The 26,825-nt window shown below is 41.1% G+C and overlaps 1 protein-coding gene across 2 annotated transcripts in view; it reads right to left on the reverse strand.

Moving 5' to 3' along the window:
* The window catches only part of gabrb4 (gamma-aminobutyric acid type A receptor subunit beta4), a 60,930-nt gene extending 37,875 nt beyond the window's left edge, over positions 1–23,055 (reverse strand). Inside the window, exons 1-2 of one of the 2 annotated variants that reach the window (XM_047606854.1) lie at positions 21,605–23,055; positions 19,615–19,709 (exon numbers count right to left, since the gene is read on the reverse strand). In XM_047606854.1, coding sequence (XP_047462810.1) covers positions 19,615–19,709; positions 21,605–21,684 — 175 coding nt within the window. In that variant the 5' untranslated portion in view covers positions 21,685–23,055. The remainder of the gene's footprint in view (positions 1–19,614; positions 19,710–21,604) is intronic. The other variant, XM_047606853.1, reaches the window with a different exon arrangement.
* Positions 23,056–26,825: the final 3,770 nt, after the last annotated feature.

Consider the following 26,825-nt stretch of genomic DNA (forward strand, 5'->3'; position numbering starts at 1 on the left):
TAGAAATACGGAGAGTTTGATTCATTCAGTTCAGACTATAATAACATCCAACTGGATAAACTGGAAAGTGTCATGTTATTCCTTCTTGTTCTAAAACAAATTTGCTGGACAGCAAAGAAAACACCATATATATATATATATATAAACTCTGATAATCAACCCATTGCCTAGCAACAGTGGGTTCCATAGCAACTGTGCAGCATTTTCCCTACAGCGTTGCAAGAGAAGCATGATGATTTATCCAGTCGAATCTGTGTTTGCTTTTGTTTTCTGTGGCTACAGCTCACATGAAGGCCCTTTCTCAAGAAATTAACAAATGCGACAGTACGTTGCGCTGCACCAAATCGTCCGCAGTGGTCTCAGTTATTCCCATCGTGGCAGGTTATCAGACGAAACGACAGCAGACACCGCAGGAAAGGCACCTTTGCTCACGAAACGAGTCTTTGATAGCTCCAACAGACAGAAGACTGCAAAAATAGACCTTAAAATTCAGCCATTCAACATAGTGTTATTTTGCTGGTTTGATTTTCATGTCACTATATTCCTACCTTGCACATATGTAAGTGATGTTTACATATGTGATCAGATTTTGCCCATATTTGTGGGGTAAAAGCTTTAAAAATGCCAGACCTTGAGTGCAACATGACATGACAACAAAAAACAAAAACAATAAAATTTTAAGCACAAAAACATAACACTTATTTTCTGTGATGTGTGGACTATTGAATACTGAAGTTCTTTATGACTAAGAATGTATCATTTGTGCTGCAGAATGAATATCGAGCCACAAAGAAGAATCTAAACTCGTAAAAAACATCCGTAATGTATTGGTACTAAAGGTATCTGGCATCTAAATGCTGAGCACCAACTTGAGTCAGATCATGCAGTGATGAAGGAGTCATACAGTTCTCATATATTAGCCCATATTATCCAAGGCTGTGAATGTTCAATGTCTTTACGAATGAAGTGATATTTGGTCACCACACCTCACCATGTAAATAAGCTGTTCTCATTGCCATACTTAAAAGGGATGATTGCAACATGTTGAAAACTGGGGCTTGTACGAGCAAACCTCCACCGGCAGCACATTTCCTAATTAAATAAGTGTGCTACCATTTTCTGTCTAGGCTTCAGGGCTGTGTGGAACACGAGTCTGCATCCCAGCATGCAGTGGGCGTGAGAGGAAACCCCGGACAGGTCACCAGTCTATCAAAGGGCTAACACACACTGACGAGCACATCCACACCCACGGGCAATGTAGAGTTTCCAGTCGACCTAACCTGCATGTCTCAGGACTGTGGGAGGAAAGTGGAGCACGCGTGTGCAAGTCGGCGCAGCAAACGCGGAGCACACGCGCACGGAAAGATCACAGATTCGAGCAGATTGGCAGACTCGAACCGAGAACGTTCTTGCTGTTAGGCGACAGCGTTAACCGCTAAGCCAGCATGCTGTCTCACAAAACATTGAAAAACATTGTTTTTACCAACGAGTAACACTTCTTCAGACAAATATATTGTGGCTTAGAACAAAATGTCTGTGTAATTGTCTCTCCTCCAACGTAGCCCGTAGCCGTTGCTCGCTTTCTGCTTTACTCATCTCTCTGTGTATTTTTCATACATGGACATAACACAACCTACATTTCAACACAGTGTACTAAAATATGTCATGATATAAATAAATACAGCTCAAAAAAAAAAAAAAATCCCTTAAAGGTTTTCGTTCTGGTCTACTTTTGTAATGTAAAAATCAAAAGACTGTTTAACTTGAATATGTAAATTGATTGTGTCTGTTGCACAACAACAGGGAGGATGATTAATTAGGTCATCATGTGAGGCCAGATTGCACATTTTTGGCGGTGGCATTGAAAGCCTGGTGAAGGTGTGTCTTAATTTAAACACGTCCAATCATGTTTGTACCAATTAAGGCGTCCGTGTGACTGATGAGGCCAGTGAGGGGTTGCACACAAAGATGGAGGTGATGGGGCCGAAAGGCTCCAGCGCTGGCGCCGGGCAGAGCTTTGCAGATGAATGTCTACGCGCTGTAGCTGTCAAAAGTATGTGGGACAAACGGAAACGTGGGCTACTTTTGTCCGTGTTTGTGCGGTTGTTAGTCTTTTAGCCTCTGCTGTGGAAAAGAAAGACTGGCTCTTTGAAGCTGTCTGTGCCTCTCTTCTTGCTTCTTCATTCTTTGTTCGAGTTTCGGCGGATGCACTCTATTGTCGTCAGGCCCTTTACGGTTCAAGCCAGCCTTTCAGCCAATCAGAGGGAGAAATGCATCTCCGCTTTGCTACGGCAGTAACAGCATGCAACCATAACCTCTGCCTTCAGATGGGGACAAATTTTGCCTTTAAGTTGTTTGGCATAAGATAGAACTTTTAATTGAGAACCGAAGAAAAACATTCTTCTGTTTGTCTTCTCAGTCCTGGAGTAAATGGAACAAAGCTCTCATTGTTTAATTATTTAAGTCTACAGTAAAAAAAAAAAAAAGGCTGACACTGGAAAGGCTATGTTAGATATTTCGGTATTAACGTCCCTGGTGTGATTTCATTGTTCAACAGTCCAACAGGAAACAATTCACTCTGCAGCCTTGCTTAATGTTTGGCTCGGGGGCTAATCAATTGTGTCAAATATTTCCAACTTCACCCATTTAATCTTTTCACATCCATTCATTATTTTTTCCAGTATCACATAATTAAAAAACTGCTTTTGTGTTTTTTTTGTTGTTGTTGTTTTTTTTTTCAGCAACAAAAGCTCAGGCCGGTTCTTATGAGCTTTTACGCTACATAGATCTAAACAAGTCGACATATTCTTTGAAATGTTCATCTATCTATCTATCTATCTATCTATCTATCTATCTATCTATCTATCTATCTATCTATCTATCTATCTATCTATCTATCTATATGTATTGTGCAGAATCCTACTCAGAATGCTGAATATTGTTTTTGTTTTTTTGTTAGTCACTCCTAACAATGAGATGCCTTTCACTATTAGACTGTTCTAATATCAAATAAAAGCAGTCTGGTACAAATGCAGCATTTTTCACAGCCAGATAATAAGAATCTAACTGTAAAATTGGCCGCACCACTAAGCAGCTCCGACAGCACGGTGCACTGTTAAGGCACAGCGAGATTGGTGGTGGATTAAGGGGAATCATTAAAGCAGCGGCACTGGCACGAGGACTGGAAAAGGACAGAAGAGAAGACAGAAGAAAATGATGAGGTAAAACAGGAGAGCAGAGGCAGTACATCACAGGAAGCCAGAGAGACAGAGGATAAGTAAAGGTGGCCTCATCTTATCGTCCTATCCTGTCACAAACCTTAGACCTGATATATGAAGCCTACTTAGATTCACACTAAAAAGCAGAAAGTGAACGATGCCTCGTACTTATATACACAGATTTTGTCAGTGAATTATGAAACGCTGCACGTTTTACCGGCAGAATTTCAGACTCATAAATTACAATCCCGAGGGGAACATTATTACAGCGCTGTAAAGGAATGAAGAGAAGGTTTAGTTGAATTTAGTTTAGTGGATGTTCGTTTTGTCGGTTTACCAAACACTCTTTAAAGAAAGCGTAATTTTAAATATGTCAGATGTGAGACAAGTATCGAATCATAAAAACTGTATTTAGATTTAACCCCCAGTTTCTTAAAAAAGTATGGAGTTTAAGAGAATCATCTTCCTTCTAAGTAACATTTCAAATAGATCTCTTTATGCCCTTACACAGCAATGCTTCGACGCCAGGGGAAAAGAAGTCACGAGAAACGACACACGGACTCGCAAAAGTTCACTTTGTTCCGCCTGATAAAAAGGCAGAATTGAGGACAAATTGCAGGATATTTTTCCCGAAGCCATTAGCAAACTATTGGCTAAAGAAGTGTATAATTCATTCAGTAGTTCTCCATGGTCCAGCTTATTATTTATTTATGTATCGGGCCTAATTTATTCAACAAATCACACATTGACAGTTCTAATCAATGCCATTATTTCCATGTTCCAGTTGAGTTTTGAATCGAGCACGGAAGCTTAAGATATGTACGCTATTAAACTTTGATTTTACTTTTTTCTTCTTGTTCTAAAAGGACGTCTGTCTTCGCCTCCTTCAGCCGGTGCCATGTCTCAGAGCTAATCTCCTGAGGAACCCTACATGTGCAGCGAATCCCGGTTGCCTCAGTGGCGTGCCATGTGTTGGTTAAGTCCTACGAAGCTGCCTGCGTAATTACATTAACCTGTGGTAATTATGTGTAGATCCTCCTCACCGATCATGGCTAATGTGTCTCAGGAGAGTAGGATTCGTGAATTAGTTCTTTATTAATATATTAATTTGTGACCCCTTCCACTAACTCTGCTGGGCACGCGAGCGAACACGACGTTTGACAAATAGGTTTTTAAATTAGCTCTGATTTTTTTTAGTTTTCTGCTGTTTTTGCTTAAGATGCATGGACGATTACAGCAACCAAACCATGTTTTAGGAATGTGTTAGATATTGGGGCACCTCCGGAACATACAAAGGCGTTCAAATTTGGATTTTAGTTGTGGATTTTACATAAAACGTGTTACAGCATCAAAATCTGATGCCATTTCTAGATTTACCGCTGCCTTCCAACGGGGTCATGTTTACTGCCATATGAGTACCACCTCTACTTATGATATCAACCTCAAAAGTGGAAGTTTATGAGTTGGATGTGTGCTAAAGTTTTCAGAAATTATGAGGACATTAATATATACTTGTATATGTCTAAAAGAAATGTTATTTGATTATTTGCTTGCTAAACTGGAAGTCGCAGTAACTTCTAGACACCAACGGTAGCCATGCAGCAATCTTTTCACAATGGCTACTTGCACCATATTTAAAGGCCGAGGATCATGCGTGCTGACTACGCATGTGGTAACCACAAACTCACGAGTTCCACTTGAAGGCATGGTGTTTAGGCGTAGTGTGTGTGACAAAGAGCCACGTGTTTCGCTCATCAGACATATTTCTCACATGTGAAATCCCACTGTTCGGCACTCTTCACTTCTAGTTTTTAGTTCACGCGTTTGCACGTGGAACAATGCGACACCAAAGGAACAGGGAAAGTCACATTGTGCAGGTGTGATTAAGAAGAGAAACTTTTCTGTTCTGGTCTCGAACAAACGAGAGCAAACGAGAGTCAGACGACAGGCTCTAAATGACAAAACCATGAAAAATAGTAAAGCAAAAAGAAAAAAAAACACATAAATGTAACGGAGGAAAACAAAACGAGGGGGGAAAAAATGGGATTAAAAGGAAGAGCGACAGTGTGTGCTGGTGTGCGTTCAAAAGCTCAAAGGAAGAAGGAAGGAGGTGGAGGGAAACAGAGGAGGTGTGCGGCGCTTCTAGAGGGAAACTTCAGTCAGTTCGTTGACACGGACATCTATATTTGAACTGCAGAGGCAGGTGACCTTATGGGGAAATGTAGAGATGTGCTACAGATGGGTCCACGCTTTCACAATCAGACATTATTTTAAGTAATGCAGATACAGAATGTGTAACATTCAGAGCAGCTAACCATTTAGCTAACCATGAACATATCTCTTCAAGTGCAAGATTGTTTTTGAAATCTTGCACCTTAAAATTGTGTCAGCTGTCTGGTTAGTGACGTTATTGTAATCGTAATTCTTTATCAGAGTGCTGGCAAAGCTCAAGCTGATCTGGGAGCTCACTCTTCGGGAAGACACATCAGGTAAACCACGTGGTATAACACCAAGTAGTCGTACTGGTGTGGGTCAATGATACGTCCCTTCACGCTGTAAATGAACTGCTCTGGGGAGCGACTGCAACTGGGCCGAGACCATCCTCTCCAACCAGCCTCAGATCAGGGTATTTGTTCTGGAACAGAGAGCGATTGCTGTGTTCACACCAGCCGCAGACCTGAGGGATAAACGCTTCTGGTTCCAACAACCTAGGTGTGAAATCACGTTTTGCGAGCATACATGTGTTAAATGTATGCATGTAACGCAGCTGTTACTGCAGTGCCATTATGGGACATACAGTAGATCATATATATGATCATATACATCGGGAATTACACATATGCTTCACTTCAGTTATACGGTATGTGAAACAGATTCTACGCTCCAGAAGTGTCTCTGCGATACCTTAAAAATGTTTGATACCAACCAGTGTACAGTTAACATAAAGGGTCATGCTGCATGCTATCATTACACGTTTTGTGATTTTGATGTGTCATTTCATGCAGGGTAATCTCAATAAAGGGCAGCCCAGCCCTCTCCTCAGCCCTAACCATCTCCTGTACCATATCAAGCTACAGGACGTTGGTGTTACTTGGTGTGAGAGTGAAATTCCACCCGGTCACCTTAAAGGTAAAATTAATAACGTTTGGCAAGTAAAACCACTGGAACATCACTCACTCGCTACACTGACAGTGAAGGTCACCGCAGCGGATAACCACCGATGCAGAACAGCAACATTCAGGTGATACTTCACAAAATGGTGCTGAGCTCATTCCCTACATCAGAACACCTGAGAGCGTGTTATCACGGTGATACCGTGCTCCACGTAGCCTGAAGCAGAGGCACTGTTGCTATGGTTATTTGCAGTTCAGCAAACACTGTGCACTGATTTGAATGGAGGAGTTGACGCGAGCTGTGTCTGAAAATCACCACCTCGCTCACTCATTCACTAGCCCCTGAATAACAGACTCCCAATAGTGAGCAGTGAACTCATCGCCGCCACTTTACATCATCCGTCGGCTGCTGCACCGACGACGCATCTGTAAAATTTGTTGCATCGCATTGTGGTTTCATACACCTATTGACGAGGTGGTACATTACTTGACTTTAACGGTTAGGAACTGTCCAGGTCTTCGAGGCCATCCACAATGCAACATCTTTGAATGAAATGCAAGTTTCCCATCACTCTACCACCTTTGGTTTACGCAGCCAGATGTTGGGAGTTTAATATTGAGATGGCCGTTTGAACGTACCTCCTGGTAGTGAGGCTGACGGCATCTCTCGCCAGATGCTGTAAATGACATTTCTTTGTTGTTGTTTATCTATGTGAAACAATTGGATAGCTGAATCTTGCCCTTGGCCAACTCATCCTGGCCTTGTCAAGGGCACGCCTCTCATCAATCACCGCAAGTTCAAAAAGTGACTCACTGGGGACCTTAAGAGGAGAATGAAAAAAAAAAAAAAAAAAAAATGCCCTGCATGCAGGATGGGATGCCTCACCAGTGCCTGACCCAGGGTTTTTGTACTTTGCAGTCCACTGCGATACATTCTGGTGCAATTCTATCAGCATTTTTCTCCTTCATTTCAAAGTTGCTGAAAACAACACTTTGAATGGGAAGATGAAGTATGTCCTTTCTCCTGTGTGCTATCTCTCGCCACCCCTGCCCCCTCCCCCTTCCCACTCCCCCAACTCCACCCCACCCTCCTGTCTGCCTACATACACACCTCATTTAATTCAAATAGAAAATCTAAGCGGGGGGAAGAGGAAAAAGCGCCCAGCTTGAGCATTTTTCCTGCGTTTCCTCTGTAATAAATCACCGGGCATTCTCTCTTCATCAGGATAGATATCACTTGTACATGCCCCAACATCCATCCTGGGATTCTGACAACAGACTCCTGTTTTGCGCTGAATAGGCATTACTTTGAGACTGAATTACGGCGGCCTCTGCTATCAGCCCGTATGCAAAACAGCCCACCATTTGACATGTGGCAGCACGCAGACTAAGAGATCGTCCTCAGTGTTGCAAAAGCGCCCACTGGCCTGGCTGTAGATGCCAAAATGCAGGTTGCAACTGTCCTCCACACATCAATCAGAGGCCACGTTCACGGAGGCTGATATGAATTCCCTAAATAGCTGCGCACGTACAGTATGTGAACAGCATTTAGCCTCTTATCTCGCGGGACACAAAGGGTAGCCTCAGATCGATTACACTCACATTACAATACAGGACATTACAAACTGAATATAGAGTGCCTCAGCTCCTGAGGTTGCTTACATGTCCCGGCTTTCCCTTTTATTCTCGGTCAATTAAGTGTCCATTCTGCTCACCAGTCTCGGTGCAACTGATCCGCAGTTTCATGGCTACATTTACTGCTTTTCCATTACAAACAAGATCAAGCTGCAGCTGCGACTCATTTGGGTCAATGGGAAATGAGATCAGTAAAAACCCAGGCAGCATATGGCAGACAGGGACAGGTGACCATACTTTGCTGACAGGCCAGCGTCTGGTGTAATGAATGCCCCCTATAGCCACAGTTCAGGTGCTTATATTTAAGGATACTATTTTCCATATGAATAGAGTCAAGTTCTCCTAATCCTTGTGGTCCTGACACCTCTTTATGCTTTCAATATGTCAGGATCTGCAAATTCCTGTATAATTCCTTTCCATACATTCCTATGCCCACTCATTGCAGAGCTCTGAAAGATGGTTGTCCTGATTCAGAGAAACATGAGTACAGCTTTGTGAGCAGCCATGGGAGCAGCTTCGCCCTCCACATGCTGTACATTACAGGTTTCCAATACATAAAAAAATAACCAGTACACTGAATGTTGAATATTTAGTGTAGATGTGTTCAGAATCAAGACACAAAATCCCAGCCTTGTCATTGATATGCGGTCCTCTTATTGTGTCCATGGAAACCCATCTAATCCATTCAAACTCAGTTCTAACAAATATTCTAGACTTTTCCCTGATCCCATCAACTCTATAAACCAGGGGTCTTCAACATTTTTCAGGTCAAGGACTCAAACTGATGGAGAGATTAAGTAGGGACCCCCTACCTACTATATGTGTTCTATAGTAAAGTTGGCCTAGTGCTACTTATAAATATAAATTATTATTATCGTTTTGCATTCAATATTACGCTATTCCAATAATACACAATATAATTTTTTAAAATTTCAATCGAAACCTCATGTTTAAAGTTAAAAATCAATTATTTTTGTTATCTGTCAATTTTATAATGTAAAATCATTTTCTTAACAATTTTAACTTTAAACTAGATACATACTCACATACTAAAATATGTCGGAGTTTTGATAATGCGTATTTAAAGAAGTTTTAATTCAAAATTGTGGTGGGAAAATAAAACATTTGCATGTCTTGGTAATGTTAATTGTGTAGATTTGTCTAGCTGTTAATAGCAAATTAGCTTGCGGGGTTGGCACTATATATTTTTTGGCTTCAAAACACTAACGTTTGATAGCGAATGTTCACCCCTAAGTTTGAAATATGTTGTTTACTGCTGAGGATTTAAGTAAAATAAGCATATACTTTTTACATTGTCTCATAAGTTATGTGAAACTTGCCCAAGAGCACTGTTAAAGTATCTTGGAGGCACAGAATCAGCCCAGTACCAGTCCATCCTCAGGCTCAACCATGGGTAATGCATCAGGTGAGGGAAAGACTCTCACCATACAGTATAGATTTAATTTCTATGCATAAAAAGAATACTCGCAAAGGTAAATTGCTTTAGTCAAAGAACCTTGTTAATATGCGTTCATGTTTTTCATGTTGTCGCACGTTATTGTTATTCTTGTACTATACATTATTCTGTTGCAGTTTTTTGAAACCAAAAGCAATTAATCAAAAATTGTAATGTTTCAGAGTAGTTTTGACCGTCCTTGCTGTCAAGGTGCAACAAAAATGAACTTCATGATATGTAGTTTTTCAGTTTTGGGACTAAAAAACTTAATTAATGGTTCTGGAAACATTTCTGAAGATTCATGAGGATGATTCAGTTTCTTCTTTGTTCATTTGTAATGCAGGTTGCAAACAGAACAAATATTTCTGCTTTGGAATAAGCTGAAACTTCCATAGATGAATGATGAGTATCTTGAGGTGGAGGTCCTGCTTAAACTCCAGCTGCGTGGGAGCAAATTGAAAGATTCCAGTATCCTTTCAGGATATTTTCTTGTTTGTTATATGTGCTAGGAAGGGACTCAGGCAAAGTCGTGCAAACTATTTAGGTTGGTTATAATCAAAACAAAACTGGACTTGATGAACCGGATTATTTTAATTTCATAGCCCTGTGAAACATAAAATGCTCCATGACCTTAGTGAACCCCCCGAGGACTCTCACAGTCACCTCTTTAGTGCTTTCTGTTTTACTCCCGGTGGAGCTATATGTTGCTGTGACATTACAGTCCTAGAACAGGGCATGTTCCCTTCTGTCCTTTCTCCCTAAAAGGTACACAAGGGAACATTTATTAATACATCCTGTGCAAAACAAAACAAACAAACAAAAAAAACCCTACTCCATCTCCACGTGAACCTTTATTTGACATTATCCAAAACAATCACAGAAGAGATCATCCCTTGGCGTTTTCACCGGTCACATGGATTTTGAAAATCTGCCGGCCTATCTATAAAGGACAACACTTCAGAAACTGCCCCTGTTCAGCACCTTCTGTTAGACGTTCACAGGCTCTCCAGCTTCTTTGTCAGCCTGTTCATGCAAATCTACAGTGCGCTCTGCGAAATTTACTCTCCCTCAGAATACCATTTAAAACGCACTAAGCCCGTATCACTGTTTATTACACTAGACAAGGACAAAATAGGGAAGGGGAAAAGCTCAGAACTGTTTTTGTGCTGATAATCTAAATTATGTTCTATGTTCAGTATAGGAAGGACAGAAAGACAATGCAAATGCTGACATAATCAACAACCCCTGCAAAGAAGCTGAATAGTATGAAACAGCCCCGTGCACTACAGTACAAACACTGCAAATATGACTTCCAGAGCAGTGAGCAGACCACATTAAGACTTCAATGCATTATCAGTGCTTATAGAGATCCCATATAAACACTGTACCGTCCTAGTAGTCTTTTAATATAAGTAAAAGTAATCATAAAATCAACTCTTAGCCCCACTTTGAGAAACTTCCCAAGTGGTCCGACTACTATACATATGTGTGGGCTTACCTGTCCACCAACAGCTGGAACAATAACACTATGTAACATCTGAGTACAAGTAAATAACCAGCTGAGTTGATGCTTTCTGCTCATTATCGACCAACACATACGTGCAGTTTTTCATGAAATGCCCACCAAACCAGCTAAGTGTTGGCTAAGTGTCGGGTTTTCCTGCATGATAAACACGGGAAGATAAATGTGTGCTTCAATCAGTTAAAGAGCTTCAAAACCATTCGCTGAGTGATTTCTCATTTAACGTTTCATGTAGTGCGAGTTGCAGTTTAATGTAATCCCATTAAATGCTGTCGTATGTGCTCCACACTGGAAGCAACTCCCATTTAACGATCGACACAATGATTTTAATTTGCAGCAGTTAAAAGCTTTTAAGGACAATCAAATTTAGGTTGGAAATCAAACTCTGCTGGATTGGCTAAGACTATTCATTTCATTAGCCCAGTTATATATGACATGCTGAAGTATTTTCTCCTTCAGTGGAATGGTCATTTGGAAGTACATTCGCTGTGTGATTACAAGCTCACATCGAAGTCACCATTTTAAAAGTGCTTGCCTCAGAATCCCTCCCGGTTATTTGTCGATTGTGTTTAGTGGGTGGGTTTTCAGCTGCTCTTCATGATCAGCACTTACCATGTGAAAGGCATGTGAAAAATTCCGATTAATCAGATTAATGAAAAATAAATGTTGTGCATCTACCAAATGTGCAGTGCTGGGTGTAGATAAATTCACTGTTAACACATTTTGCTTCTCCACAGTTCAGAAATGTCCTGCACATGCTCAGCAGGAAGAATGGCACGTTCGCAGCCTTTGCGGTATGTCACCTTTCATGCTTTGTTAATGATGGAAGCTGTGACCAGAAAACCCATTCCCGGGACGATGACAGCTTGATTTGAAAGATGTCCTCCAGAAGGACGAATGTGCGAATGAGGTGAAAGCCAGGCGGGGTCCTCTCATCTCTTCCAACCCACTCCGCGTTTGCTTGTTTTTTAATTTTTCTAGTTCAGATTGAGATCGATACAGTGAACTGCTCTCGGTACAATCTTGACCTGGTCTGTGCGCTGGTGGCCCATTATTCAACATGATTCCAGCTCTCATGTCCAAATCAATAGCGGTAGCAGAGGCAGTGTCAGATCACCCTGCCCTTTTTCCTGACCGACAGCGCAAACTCCACTCCAGTCCATGACACCTGCTCACGGAAGTGCACAGCTTCTTCTTTGCCTATATGCAGAAAAGACGCATCTCAACACAAACCAGGTGGCCTATGTCAATGTGGTTGGCTTCGATTTCATGGTTACAGGTAGTGTTTTCTTAATTCTAGAAACAAGAGCAACTATACAGAGTTAAAAAAAAACTGTCAGAAGAACTTGAAATGTTAAGCTTGATGCAGATAACACTAAATATACTGTAAATCTCATTGTTAAATGATATATAAATATATATACATATCTATCACTAACTGCAATGTAACTGCTAATATTTGTAAATGTATTAGGACTGGTTAATAATTAAACTGGCGTCTTATGAAACTGATTTAGCTAGGTCATGTATTTCATTACTCTACTTAATAAATTTATTCAGATACATTTTACGGGTCATTGCTTTCATGAAAACCACTTCATCATACGGCACGTCGAGATCACGTGTCATAGAATCTGCCCCGTGCCTTTCAAAGGGTTTGCAGATACCCAGGTTCACTCTGTTTTTTGCAAGATTTTACTGAAATGAAAGAGAAATAATAATTTCATGCCGAGACATGCGAGGTGCATGGTAGCACTGAACAAATTCATGTATGTGCACGGAACCAAGACTGTGTAAATGAGAAGCAGCAACAAAAGATGATATGGAAATGTAACTGAAGAAAAAATATTTCTGAAGAAAGATATGCACATATGCAACAGTTTTGTAATTGTAATATGTGAGTTTGAGTGACTAGTTGTGACATACATATAGTATATATTGCCCAAGGACTAGGTAATTGTGAGAACTGTAGATGGTTGAACTCGTGATAGTTCCACACTTTATGTGGAGCACAAGGGTGTGACTTAAAGAAAATGTCAATATAAAACTGACTACTGAAAACTACCAGCCAAGTAGATTGGCAATCCTCATTGGCAATCTGCATTGTGTGCAACTACAGCAGTCATCCTCTTCCAGTTCTGGAAAAAAATTCTCCAAATTTGTTAAGTGAAGAGGATGCCATTGGGGTATTAAGAACTCTCTTGTGCATGATAACTACCTTGGATCTCTTGTTATGACAGCTCTGTGCAAGTTGTGGTCAACTGTGGCATGAGATGGTGCTGAAAACACAACAAATGTGTCTCAGAAGATTCCCAAGTCAGCTATTTCTGAGAAAGACTGCTGTTATTTAAACTCAACCAGGACACAGACCCGCCCTTCCCTCAAATGTCCCGCCGGACACTAGTTCCGAAAAATGAATGGGCATCCATTGCAGCGACAACAACACAGACAAACATGGACATTAGCTAGGTAGTGGATTACTGCAGCTACTCAAGGTAACACTGCAAAAACAGATCATGGTTCCATGAAACAAAGCAAAAGTAATGTTTTCCATCTATTTTCTTTCTAGCTGACCTTGAGGAGCTATTTGCTGAATTTCACCAAAAGTGATTTGTTGAACTCAACTGTTTTTCACTCCTCATTCTATATGTTGGGCAACCAGTGGGCTAGTGTTCTCAGATGAAAGTTATCTCTATGATACTTGTGTATTTTCTCCATGATTTGCAATCAATCTCAAGGTAGGTACACTCATTTCTTGTTCCCCACGAGTTGCATCCATCAGATAATGTTTGTCCGAACATAAAGTATACAGTATAGGACAACCTATGGTCATCTTCCGTCAAGTCTCTATACTGCAGTGCATCCTTAGTTGATAGTTGACACTAAAACACTGTCTAAGGTGAACAAAAGCTCATGGCGAGACTATATAGCAAGTGGTGCAATGCATTTGTGATTCGTCTTGTTTATCTGTATATCGTGTACCAGTGCACCTGAATATGTTGGTTCAGCACTCCATCCCACCTGGGGTCAAGGAGAGTATGCACTGGCTCACAGGTATTACCCAGTCCATATCATGCATGTCCACAGAAACAGATCACTAGGTTTTCCTGTACCACAAATGCACAGGTCAAGTAGGATCTTGGGACCAGTTGTCTCTATGATGCCTGCTATGTCTGTGTTTTCCCACAAATCTTTCTGTTTTCAGGTGCAGCCTAGTATCTACAAGCTTTCTTCAGCATTTGACCCAAGTTTACAAGGTTCTCTACCTGGCAACCCTACTCCCTACTAATCAAAATGTAAGTAAACGTGCACAGTGAAATAAGGAATACCTCGAAACGTAGACAAAATCACTGACACAAACACCAGGCCTCGGAGAGCCAACCGCTTGTTTCATCAGCAGGTGATTTTTACCAATGTGTGCTTTCATTACTGATTTCTCATCTCATCTTCTACTACCTCTTATCTTCACTGGGGTCGTGGGGGTTGCTGGAGGGTACACCTTGGACAGGTTAACACAAATAACCATTCACACTCATACCTAGGGCCAATTTAGATTGACCAATTACCCTAATAAGCATGTCTTTGGAGGTGGGAGTAACAGGAGAAAACCCATGCAGACACAGGGAGAACGTGCAAACTCCACCCAGAAAGGCCCGAGTTGGACTCAAACCTGGACCTCTCACTGATAGGCATCAGCACCGGCCAATACAGATTTGTAATGAGTGGGATAATTCTTTGATTTGATGGAAGACCTGCAGATGGTTGGCTATACGTGCCACCAACATTGGCTACATCTTCACTAAGCAGTTGTTCCTAAACAGGTCCTTGTACATTTAATATTGGGCTCACTTATATGATGCAGGCCACCCTCTTGGGAAAATGTGCAGACCCAGTTAAACTAAACTACTGAAAATACTTCAGCACTTCTATAATTTTCTCAGTCCTGTGGTAAGGGTCCCTTGTGCCACAACTCATCTTGTGCCTAGCCTCACTTATTTACTATGTACTCAGATTATCTTGGCTTGCTGGCATTTGACTAAAACATCCACAGAAACCAACGTCCATCGGTGCTCACCAGCATGAATGCATGGATTACATGCCCATATTTTCTAGTAGGAAGAACACCCCTCCCTTAACATTCAGTATTTTTTCCCAAGTCCCTGCTGGTCCCTATGAAGCAGAGCGCTTTCTTGAAAGTCAGGGAAGGGGACTCTCCCAACATAAGGTATCGTCATTACACCTTCAGAAAAACACTGTTATTACAGAAAGTCATCAAACACAACAGCTGGTGTAGATTTGCCACACTAAAGTCTGCCCTTATTTTCTTGAATGGCTGCAGGATTTGAAAACTACCTCAGACCTCATCTTGACCGTAGCTTTGTCCGTTGTCCCATAAATAAGACCACATGCCCCAGTTTCTACTTATACTCCGTCCATGGTTTAGTTCACTCCCAGTCCCAGGCCATATCACCATGAGTCCTTCCTTTTAATCCTAATACATCCTCACACCTCTCCTTGAATCAACTTCTTAAGCAGGTGACATGACCATCACTTAAAACAATAATTTAATTTTTCACATCCTAAGCCATGTGAAACTTAGCAAATACAATCTATACCTTAAAATCACAATAACTCACTAAAAGATCAAATTCAGTTTTGTTCATATATAGGATACATTTCACACAAAAAATACGTTTTCTCAGTGCCTCCTTGGTCAAATCTTGTTGGAATATCTATAAAAATAAGTAAAGGGAGCTAAAATACAAGAGCCATTAGCGAGAACATGAAATGGCTAACTAAAATGGGTTTCGCCCTTATTTCATTGAGGTTCAATATTTTATGGGAGAAGATGAACCTCACGACCACTGAGGCAGTAAGAATGCAAGCTGTAGTTACAGACACAGCTGAAATACGATGGACTAGCAGCATGATCAACAAATGCATCTTTAAAACTGACCACAATCAATATAGTTTGTAAATGGGTTTCACCCTAAACAAAGACCACCATACATTAATAATAAAGTGAAACACGAAGGCAGAAAACCTCAAGTTAATGACAAAGGCAGGCTACAATACAAACTCATGCATATTTTCTCCCATTGTTCACTACAAATATTAGGTTAAGCAGAAGAAATTGTAGTGATTCTGTTTTAATTTTACAGTCTAAGAAACATAAAGAGTGGTCTATCGCTTATATAGAAGCTAATGAAGAAAAAAGCATATGCTTTCCTCACTCTCTCCTTATAGGTCTGCAGTGATCTGGTTACCTTACTAAATTTAAAAATATGTAATGCATCATTCAGTTTATGTGTAAGTTAGGGTCGATGATTCAGCTGCGTGACCATGAACAGTTTGTTGGGATGTTACAAACCAAAGATATACACCATTAGGAATCAGCGTATTAGTCACAGAAGAGAATGCACGAATCCACCAGTTTAATGCAAGATTTGTTTTTTGAAATTGCAAGAAGATTGCAATTAGATCCCCTCTACGTCCCAGAGTGATGTCGTGTCTGTCATCTCGACCATTTCAGAGCTCTTCTCTTGAATTTCAACTTGCCCCACAGATGAGTGGAAGATTGCAGAATGGGTTTTTTGGCTGCGTACACGGACGGTAAGCTCAAGACACAGCAGCAAAAATCATACGGCATTGCTCTTGGTAACCTCTTTAACCACAATCTCTTTCCATCAGCTCACACCTCTGGGCAAGTTTCTGTTTCAAACACGGGTGTTGGCCAAGCTATTAGGAGTTGCACTTGGTTTCCTGCATCGTGCCAAATTAAAACCCTCTTTGTTGAGTCTCCAGCGCTGAAGGTCGTCAGCAGTTGTGTCAAGGCAGAAGTAGCTGACTGATGTTGGAAATATCAAGACATGATGGACTACAGCTCCCTGGCCTGAGGGTAAAGCTCAGCTACTCTCTGCCTGGGATGCTCACTCTTTAAAACTTGCTGTACCCACTTCAGCACATTCACAGTCTTCTCGAAAACCTGCAGCCAGCGAATCTTTACCAACACACTGTGGATATTAAGTAATAAAATCATTAAATTTTGTATTACATTTCTGAAACACATTTTTCTTTACGTTTACAGTGATATAAGTGAGTGAGTTGGCTAAATTATACACACAGGCTCCCAATATTCAGTTTAATTTGAGAAGTGAGAACGAGTTTCCATTTGTTTATTTATTTATTGTGTTTGGTAATTAATTCGTGGGCAAGATATGTGCTTGGACTGCAGCATTCTCTTTTGAATCATCATGTATGATATTATAACAAATTGAAGTATATTTTAATTATCTTCAAGCTGCTTGAAATCCATCTTTTTTTGAATCACTTTGGATCTTTGACTGCCACATTAACCATATTTGATCAGTTCTTTGTTCCATTCCCTTCTTTTATCCGCGTTGAGCTTTAAAGCTGTTGCTGGTGAGATGGACAATAAAGCTGAGTTCCTCTCCTTTAAAGCATTTCAGATTTGTTAAAATCGCTGCCAACGGTTATGAAAGCGCTAATTGAAACACAAGAGGGGGAGAGAAAAAAAAACAACACATAAACTTGGCATTTGCTAGAAACCAACTACACAGCTATGGGGCAACATAAATGGGGCACAGGAATGTGTGAATATGTTGCAGACTAGTTGACTTTGAAGCACTGCTTTGTTGGTATTTCACTTTTTGTTTCAAATTCCACAAATGAAACGAGCTGCAGCATTAAATGAAACGTCTATTGAGCATCACAGGTTTGTTTCAGCAGCCAGAAACGATGCGAAAACGACATTTCTTTCCCGCTCGCGCTCATTTTCTTCCCCTGAATCTGAGTAACAATTTCAGGAATGGCAGCACTCCAAAACATTGAACGAAGACTTTAACCTCAACTTATAACATACTGTATTTTTACAATGGCGAACATCAGGCCTGAGAAATCTTGGCACATACGTCTTCACCAAGACATCTGCTTTTGGCAGTGCACCCGACCAGAGGAAGGTTATATGAGGAGGAGGAGGCACACCTGCTATATGTTTTTCACTGCTTGCTCTGATTCTCATCAAGTGTGGAGTAGTCACGGGACGGACAAGCTGCTGCCTGCAGCGTGTTTAAAAAAGACGCCGGTGATAGCTAATAATAACAACATCAGACAAACGACGCCAATAAGATGCAAATGTAAGCAGGTCATTTAGGAATTAATGGAACCATGATTTCAGAAATACTAAGAAGAGCCAAACTGCTATTGAGATTCAGGAGATGTGAAGTTCATGTGTGACGTAACTGTCACATGTTTTTGTTTCATTTTGTTTACTGGAAAGTTTATTTTTAACAATAAACTAGAAGTATGGTTTATTATTGACTCTGAATAACCAGTTGTTCCACTATATTTGGAAGCACAAAATGGTGACAGGAATCACGTGTTTGTGCAGATGGATGTACGATGGGACCCCAGTAATACCAGAAGGATCTGAGCATGTGAATTTTGTAAGCCATTTTAGCCGTGACAGCAAAATGAACTGATGACAGATATTGTGCTTGCATTTGATCTTGTCACCCATTCAGTTGACTTGGCCCAGCGAGCCTCCTTTGCTTTTGTTTTCAGCCTGTAATAACCAGCCATATCAGCTTTTTCTGAGTGCAATGCCTTTGACTGTACACTATATACCAGTGACAGTGCACCTCTTGCTGAGCTATAATCTTGTACACTGTGCCGAACAGGAGTCATCACTGTGACTGTCAGCCAGTGTTGAGTTATGACGTCATTAGTTAGTGGCCTTGCACAGACCAGGCCCCCAGTGTCAAAACAATCAAACAGGAACCATCCCTTTTCTATTCTCTCTGTCCACTGTCCGACTTGCCAGTTCATTAAGTACGCTGATGAAAACTGATGAGTCCTGCTCTAAATCTTAGCTTCATGAAGGTTATGGAGTTTAGTATTTGTTTCAAACATTGGAGAGAGCTGTTGATTTAACTTACTGGTACTACTGAATGTGTACGTATGTTTCTATTATTTTGACAGCCCCATTTTAGTGAGGAGTGATAAGAAGAGATTTAGAGCAGGTGCATTCACTTTCTCTGGTGTACCTAATGAACTGGCAAGTGGGTGTAGATTCCATACTCCCTTTGCAATTCATTAAATTCATGCCTATTTCCCCATTAAAGTGTGCCAATCTTTATCAAGAAGCTAGTGTAATAATCAAGTGTCTGACTATTTTTAGAGCTTGACATGTATTGTTATTAATAGCTTCAGTAAAGCAATCAACCCAAATGTTACACACAGATGTCTTGTCCCCTATGTCATCTATTTTCAGCAATTAGTGACAAAAACATTATTCTAATGAGCCGATTCAGAATATTCAATAAATGTGAACGGAACAATGTAATGCATATAATCAGAAATCGAAACAGTCACTATTGTTTTGAAATATAGATATATATAATGTTTGACTGCTCCTCTCCGTGTGTGCCCTAATTCTCAAGGAGCAGCCATCTTCGATATGTGAATGGATGCATAGTAATGACATGGTAGCAGCCACTTCAAAGCTCTTCCCTATATTTTGCCACTGGCCAGGTCTTCAGATTTCAGGGGGATGACTCGTAAATATCATCACGCCCAAAACCTTGACTCGAAAATACCCTCGACAGTGGAGCCCGAGCCCTGAGCGCCAGATCCAATCACAACACCTACCTCCAAAATCAGGCCTTAAACGGATGTCATATCCCTTCAGCAACTTGTCCACGGTGGTCTTGGCCACAGACATTCCGGTGCTTCCAGTGGAGGAGCTGAGGACAGAGACCACAAGCCATTTTTGAAGCAACAAACACAGGGCCGACTGTCTGATACTACTGTCACAGACATTTTGTGTCTCCACAGCACACCTACAGTACTACAAAGAATAGAAATGACTACAGCACGTACTCTGTGTTTGCAACATTAATGACAAGAGTACGACTCTTGAAGACATAGCCCTTACGTCACTGTGGCGAGGGGGGGGTATTAGGATGCATTAACCAACACCTAACACACTAATACATCCAGCCATGCATCCCACTTCCTCTGAAGTAAACATAATTAATCAGCTTTAGTCTATCCCATTCTCAATCTTGAACCACCTCAGTTTTACTCTTACATACTTCACTGTCAGCACGTAACAGTAAAAATGCAGTTTTAATCAAATTCTGACTCAGTACTGTTGTCATGGTGAACATTCAAAGATGTGGCTTTCTTTTTTTTTTTAATGCATTTTCCCCCTTTTTGCCCCACCTATCACATTCGTCATATCAGTAGTGGGGGCGTGATGATGATACACCTGTCGAGCATCCTACTGACGTCAGCCCTTTAAAACAACATAGCCTTAAAAGTGACAGTATCTTCAGCTTATACACTGTGGTGTGTTTAAATAGGGCTATAGCACAGCTGCCATTATGCTGTCTGAGGCCTCGCAGGTCTGAGTCTGGAGACAGACTATCCCCAGGAGGAACGTATAGTCCGCTCTATTCTGATTGACACCTATAACATCGGTGCCATGACCTGCATCACCTGACTGAGACCAGCTCTCCAGCTGAGGTCCCTCGTTATGGGGAGGGTGCAGAAAGGGGGAGGCGGTGGGTTAAAATTGCTCCCTTGGCAGGAGCACTAGCCCTGGGCTCAGTCAGGGAAGCACTGTTCAATTAGCTCATAGGTAGTGCAGCTGTTCATCAAGCTGGCCAGCTACAAGGCTTGTGGGTTTGACACCTGAGAGCATCCTTATGAGGATGTGAATGCACCTCAAACACACACACACACGAGACACATGCGCCACTTTCTGCTGGTTTTAATTTGGAGTTAAACTGCCAAAAAAAGTGCATCTCTCAGTGCGTCTGTATGGGCTGCTGCAGAATAGGGAAGGAAAAAAGAGTAGGCCTCAAGGGATGCACATCAGTGCCTTTATCATCAAAACAATACAGGAACTGATGGGGAGATTCAGACTGTGATGATGCTCATGAAGATGTGTGCCGTAAAAAAAAAAAAAAAAAGCTCTTGTGTCGAATCCTATAGGTAGACTCTGGGCAAAACGATGACGACCTGCAGGGATTGTTTATTGTTTCCCTTCGATTTGGTTAAAACTGACAGGATTATTATTTTATATATATATATGACTTATGAAAAATAAGTAGGCTTGATGACTGAGTGGTTACAGCACAGAATACATCCATAACTGCTTACAGCGTGATCAATCGATGATCTGCTGATTGATCCCATCATCTAATGATCACTTAAACCTATATGGCAGCCAGCTTGGCACTTTGTGTAGGATCACAGTGAAAGAAGTGGCCCCTTGCACACAGACACACAAACACAGACACACACATATGTCTCTGTGTGTGTGTGTATATATATATATACACACACACATATATATTTACACACACACACACAGACACATATATACACATTTTGATATCGGGAGTAGGTTTCACAATAGATATTGAGCACGCGCATGTTTTTACGCTCGCGCGCGCCACAGCTCCGTCTAATAGATCATATATCGGCAGCAATGCCCCTAATAAGCAGGCCTGGGTACCCCGTTAATGCCATTTGCCACATCTGAGTCTCTCATTGACCGGTGATCATGTCTGTCTGTGGGATTTTTTATTTATTTTTTTTTTTCACATAAATCCAAGCGACATTTCCTTACCTTTGAATAAAGCATGCGAAGGACAAAGCCGCCAGAACAGAGAAAATTCCACATAATTTATCTTCTTGACGACCCAACATCTCCACAAATCCTTATATATGTAGTGTCTATAATCCAACCAGTCCAGTGGTCCTCCCGAAAAATGCACAAAGTAAAAAGTGGCAATCAAATAAAAAAATAACTGCCTTTTAAAAATGTCGAATAAACTAGCCTACATTTACGCATGCGATGTCTTCAATAAATGGGCTTCTAGGTTTCTTCTCTTTTTTTTTCAAATAAAAAAAAATCTTGTAATTGGCCCCCGCTGTTTTCTTTTTTGTTTTGTTTTTTCTTCTCCTTCTTCCCAAGCTATGGAAATCCGTGCAGGTCACAGAGCCCCTCGACCAACACCAGAAGATCAGACATCTTGCTTAAAAAAACAGCACACACAATACTTTTAAAAGTGATGACAAGTATTCTTTTCCTTTAAAAAACAAACACTGGCATGAATCACTGAGCAGCAGCCTCCCGAAGATCAAATTGGTGGATGAAATTTCCCAGTCCAAATCTGCAGAAGAGGCATGGTTCCAGCGAGGCTCTGGCGCCAGACTATTCCACAACGTGATGTTGTTAAAAGATATTTGTTTGAGCTGGAAACGCTGTTCGGCTGAAGGGGAGCGGTGGGTTTAAAAAAAAGAAAAATGAAATCTTCATTCCCTTTTTTTCTTCTTCTCCTCTCTCCCCCGTTGCTGCCGCTGCTGCTGATGATGATGTAGATCAGCGCAAAGTCACTGAGGGGAAAATGCACATTGAAAAAGCACTGGGTAATATCTGATGCAGACGTCAGAGCAGGCTATATCACTCCTCTGGTGAAAAAAAAAATTAGATGCTGATAAATATGGATGGCCCCTGATACGCCAATGCATGTATCACAACGACAGATTACATGGCAAAGATGCAAACCTATATGAAAAGTCCACTTGCCTCCGCTGCCCAGCGTTAAATGGCGTTTGGAGACGTTAATGTGTTCCGGTCGTCTCCTGCTCCAAACACTGAACCAATGTCCAGAAAGACATGACGAGGGAACCTCGCCTCCTTTTTCTTTATCCTCTTTTCGTTTTTTTTTAAATAAAATAATATCCTACGGAGGGGAAGAAGAGGGGGGGGACACCTAAGGTGAATTCCTTAGCGACAGGCCGTTCATGAGCTGTCTATTCTCTCTAAAACCAATTAGGATGCCGCGAGTGTGTGCCGGTGCGTTTTCGTGCATTTCTTCCACTTTGCCACGTTTTTTCATTATTAATTTTTTGTTTGTTTTTGAGACACACACTCGTTGACGCGAGGCGCCCACACACAGTCAAATATCAAGACACGCACAACATCCACACGCCTATTCACTTATTTATTTATTTTTTTATTTTTTTATTTAATTCCTTATCACGGATCAGGACTCGCACTTTTGTGTTTCCAGCATAAACATCCTTGCTGGAAATTGCCAACACGCGCACACATCACAATTCTACATTCACACCAGCTTGTGTTTTATACAGAGGAGGAGGTTTTCTTCAGGGATCTCTGTGCTGTCCAGTTGCTAAGCAACCCAGCCAGCACCGATGCAGTTGTGGTGATTCGAAGGCTATGCGCAAAGGCTCATTTAAAGGAGTACACCCAGCGCTGTCACCGCTGTGGTGTCAGTGGGACAAAAGCAGACAGCGACTGATGTACCATGGAGCCATTTCTGTTGTGATAGAAAGAGGGAAACACCATCTACAATAGTGCATGTAAAAGAAATGTGGTGTGTCAGGGGGCATCGCGCTTTTGCTTCATCATCATTGTCCTCCTCTTCATCATCCTCCTAATCACCATCATCATTGTCAGGGCCACAAGCAATGTGACGAATCACCTCAATCAGTCTGCAGCTTCTTCTTCTTTTTTTATTTGTAAACATGTTAAGATCCAAAGACGTGTTGCTTTTAAATAGATTCTCTGCTGTCAACCATACAAATGAAATTCATTTTGTCCCTCCAATAAGTGATGTCACAGCAATACTTTTTGATTTGAACAGTGCATCACACTTACTTAAATGTCAACAACAACAACAACAACAAAAAAGATTAATTATTCAACTATATTTTGGGTTCACCTTCTGGAAGAGATGCAGCCTATTAACTGGACTGTCTTCAACCCCCCCTCTCTGCCACCCGAGTCATAAGACTGGCATAATATGGACATTTGCAAAAGAATAGCGCTGCAACTGCACACTGCACACTGTACATCAAATGAGAGCACCATGACTGACCATGACCTGGCACCGAAGGGTGGGCAATTAACGTAACGTGATCTGCAAGTGTCAGACTGGTTTTCACAGTTCACGCTTGTTGTATTACATGAGTTCGTAGTCATATTAAAGCTGCAAGCTTCAGTTGTTGATTTACCACAAATCTGGTGTAGTTTCTAGAAGATTCTGACCTAGCAAACCAAATTTTTGTGATTCAGAAACAGTAGTTAGATTCCTTAAAAGTTCAGGTCAAGGATTGAGACTCCTATACAATACTTTTTTTCACTGTCTTCTTTTGTTGAATCAGTCAGAAGTAACTCAAATTACCATCATGTTCTTTTCAGTGGTAAGCACTACTGTAATTCAGGCATGTACAGTATATTTTTCATCCTAACCAACAGCCCAGACATATCAAACTCTTCCTGAAAACTCTATGACTGCAGCAAAAGTCAGCAAAGTCAGAAAGGCTAGACAATTGTTCATTTTTAAATAAATATATTTGAACCCTGACTGTAATTCATTGCACTCTAAGAATACATTCTTGATATGACTTAATGACTATAATACAGTTTATTGACCGAAAAATAAAAGATAATTGGTAACATCTTACATCATCTGCATATAACTCCACTCTTTGGGGCTAATTGTGCAGTAGTATGCTTTCAGTTATCTGTTTTCATCTTTTATCCATGAATGTCTCATTCAAGTAGTCAATTTCTCATCAGGTTGTCTGACAGCTAACCTTGTTTAACCAGGCGAAACACGGGTCAGTGTGACTTGCGTGTTTACAGCTCTCATCTCAGGTGCTAGGTAGCGCTCACCCTATGCTGCATCCACTAGCTACAACTTGGTCAGTGTGGCTAGCTACACAGAGCTGCCATTGACGTTGTCAGTTGATTTAACAGTTTACTGATGAAACTGAGACAGATGAGCCAGCTAGCTCAACTTTCACATTTCGCGGGTGTCATGTTAAGTGTCAGCTTTTCCCTTGTATATCGCTGGTTGCCGCTAAAAGTGTAAGATATCTTGCTGCTCTCCTGCCGCAGAGACAATACAGTGTAAGGACAATACTGGATACGCCCTAAGCGTGTATCAAATCCTGCCCCTCCATCCTTTATCAAGTGATGCCTCTCCAACAAAGACATTACAAGAAGTAAGTGGAGCCACTGTGGATAGTAACATACTAAACGCACCTTCTGTTTGGACACCCCTGAAACATGCAACTAACGTTGCATTAGGTTAGCATTAGCATTAATGTGCAACAAGAATTCCCCAAATAATGATTAACTTAACGTAATTTGTCAAATCGTCCATCCAGTGAGTGATGGACAATTTGACAGGACTGCCGACCATGCAATAGTCAGATATTTACCTAATTGACCTAATTGAGAAACCTAGCATCTACATGAAACAAAAATTGGAGGCATACAAATCGTTTTAGCCTGTAATAATGACTTGAACAGACATGTGCAAGATTTGTTATAGAAGAATTTAATCTCTGACTTTTGTCCACACAAACACTGAGGGGCTTTATCAGTTGAAGCCTCTCAAACAAAGATATTACAAAAAGTAAGCAGTACCACTGTGGAGGGCAACGTAGTAAATGCAACTTCTACTTGGACACCACTGAAGCATGCAACTAACATTTTGTTACCCAGTGATTAACATTAGCATTAACATTTAACAAGAATCCTATGAATAAGCATTAACTTAACGTAATTTCAGTCAGAATGTATTATAACCCATAATGTTATCCATGCTGACATTACTTTTTAATTTGACCTGATATGAAGTGCCCGTACTCGCCAAAGTCAAACCAAAGTTGTCTACGACTGGCAGTGGCTGGTACGTGATAAAACTTCAAGTAAGTATTTTTGATTTTTTGGTTTTAGCAGCCAAAGAAAGAGCAGGACCACATTTTTATGGTTGAAAGTGACAGTATTCACCTCAAGCTTCCCTCTATTTTGCCTCCAGCTAACAATGCGACGTCACAGTGACGTAGGCCATGAAGGGGTCTATAGCATTAGCAGTCAACATCCCACACAGTGCAGCAATAATGGTGGCGATTTGAAGTGCAAATCACAATGGCAAACCAGAAAACACAACAACAGACAAAATTAACCAAACCAGAAAAGGTAGGTACCCACATGCGTCATGAATGATCACTTATTGAATGATGGAACTGATCTGTCCTTTGACCTGGAGGACATGTTTTATATTTTTTCAAAACATCTGCCACTGGTGATAATGTACACGCTGCTATTAAAGAATATTTTAATGCAGGACATTGATATGACGTGATAGTAGATATATTGTCAACAATTCACAACATTGATATGAGTCTGCGTGCATTGTAGACACGTTAAAAGAATCCACAAGTGACAGTTTTAAGAACATGCAGGAGGTTTACAAGGCATACGTATCACTAAACCAAACTAGAGGGCTGCATTGGGATTGGGTCCCGCTGGGTCCTGAGGGACCCAACTCAAATCTCGCGGGAGTGGGCGGCATAAACTTTGCAACGGGTGGGAGCGGGCGGCTAAGAAAAAACACTGCGGGATCGGGACATAGCGTAGCGACAGGATGTCAACAAATGATGTCGAAAGGAAGCTCAAAGAAGGTATTTACAGCACTAAGACAAAGCAAGGCAAGTCTGACATTTAGAGAAACGAAATGGACTTTGTTAGTTGCAACGAATGTCCAAAAATACTAGTCTACAACGAAGACAAACCCGGCACCTCTGGGTTGAGGCGACACACCTGCACATCTCTTTATTAATAGCCTATAAAATTGCGTGTTTTCTCCCGTGGGGAGGGGAGAAGACACAAAATCAATGCATTTCTATTATTGTGCGGGCAAAAATACTCAAAGTTTTGCAGGTGCGGGCGGTAGTGGACATACACATTGCGGGTGCGGGCGGCATTGGTCAGAAATTCAGCGGGAGAGGGCGGGAGCAAGATGAAG

The sequence above is a fragment of the Mugil cephalus genome, chromosome 15 (genome assembly GCF_022458985.1).
Source record: "Mugil cephalus isolate CIBA_MC_2020 chromosome 15, CIBA_Mcephalus_1.1, whole genome shotgun sequence".
NCBI lineage: Eukaryota > Metazoa > Chordata > Actinopteri > Mugiliformes > Mugilidae > Mugil > Mugil cephalus.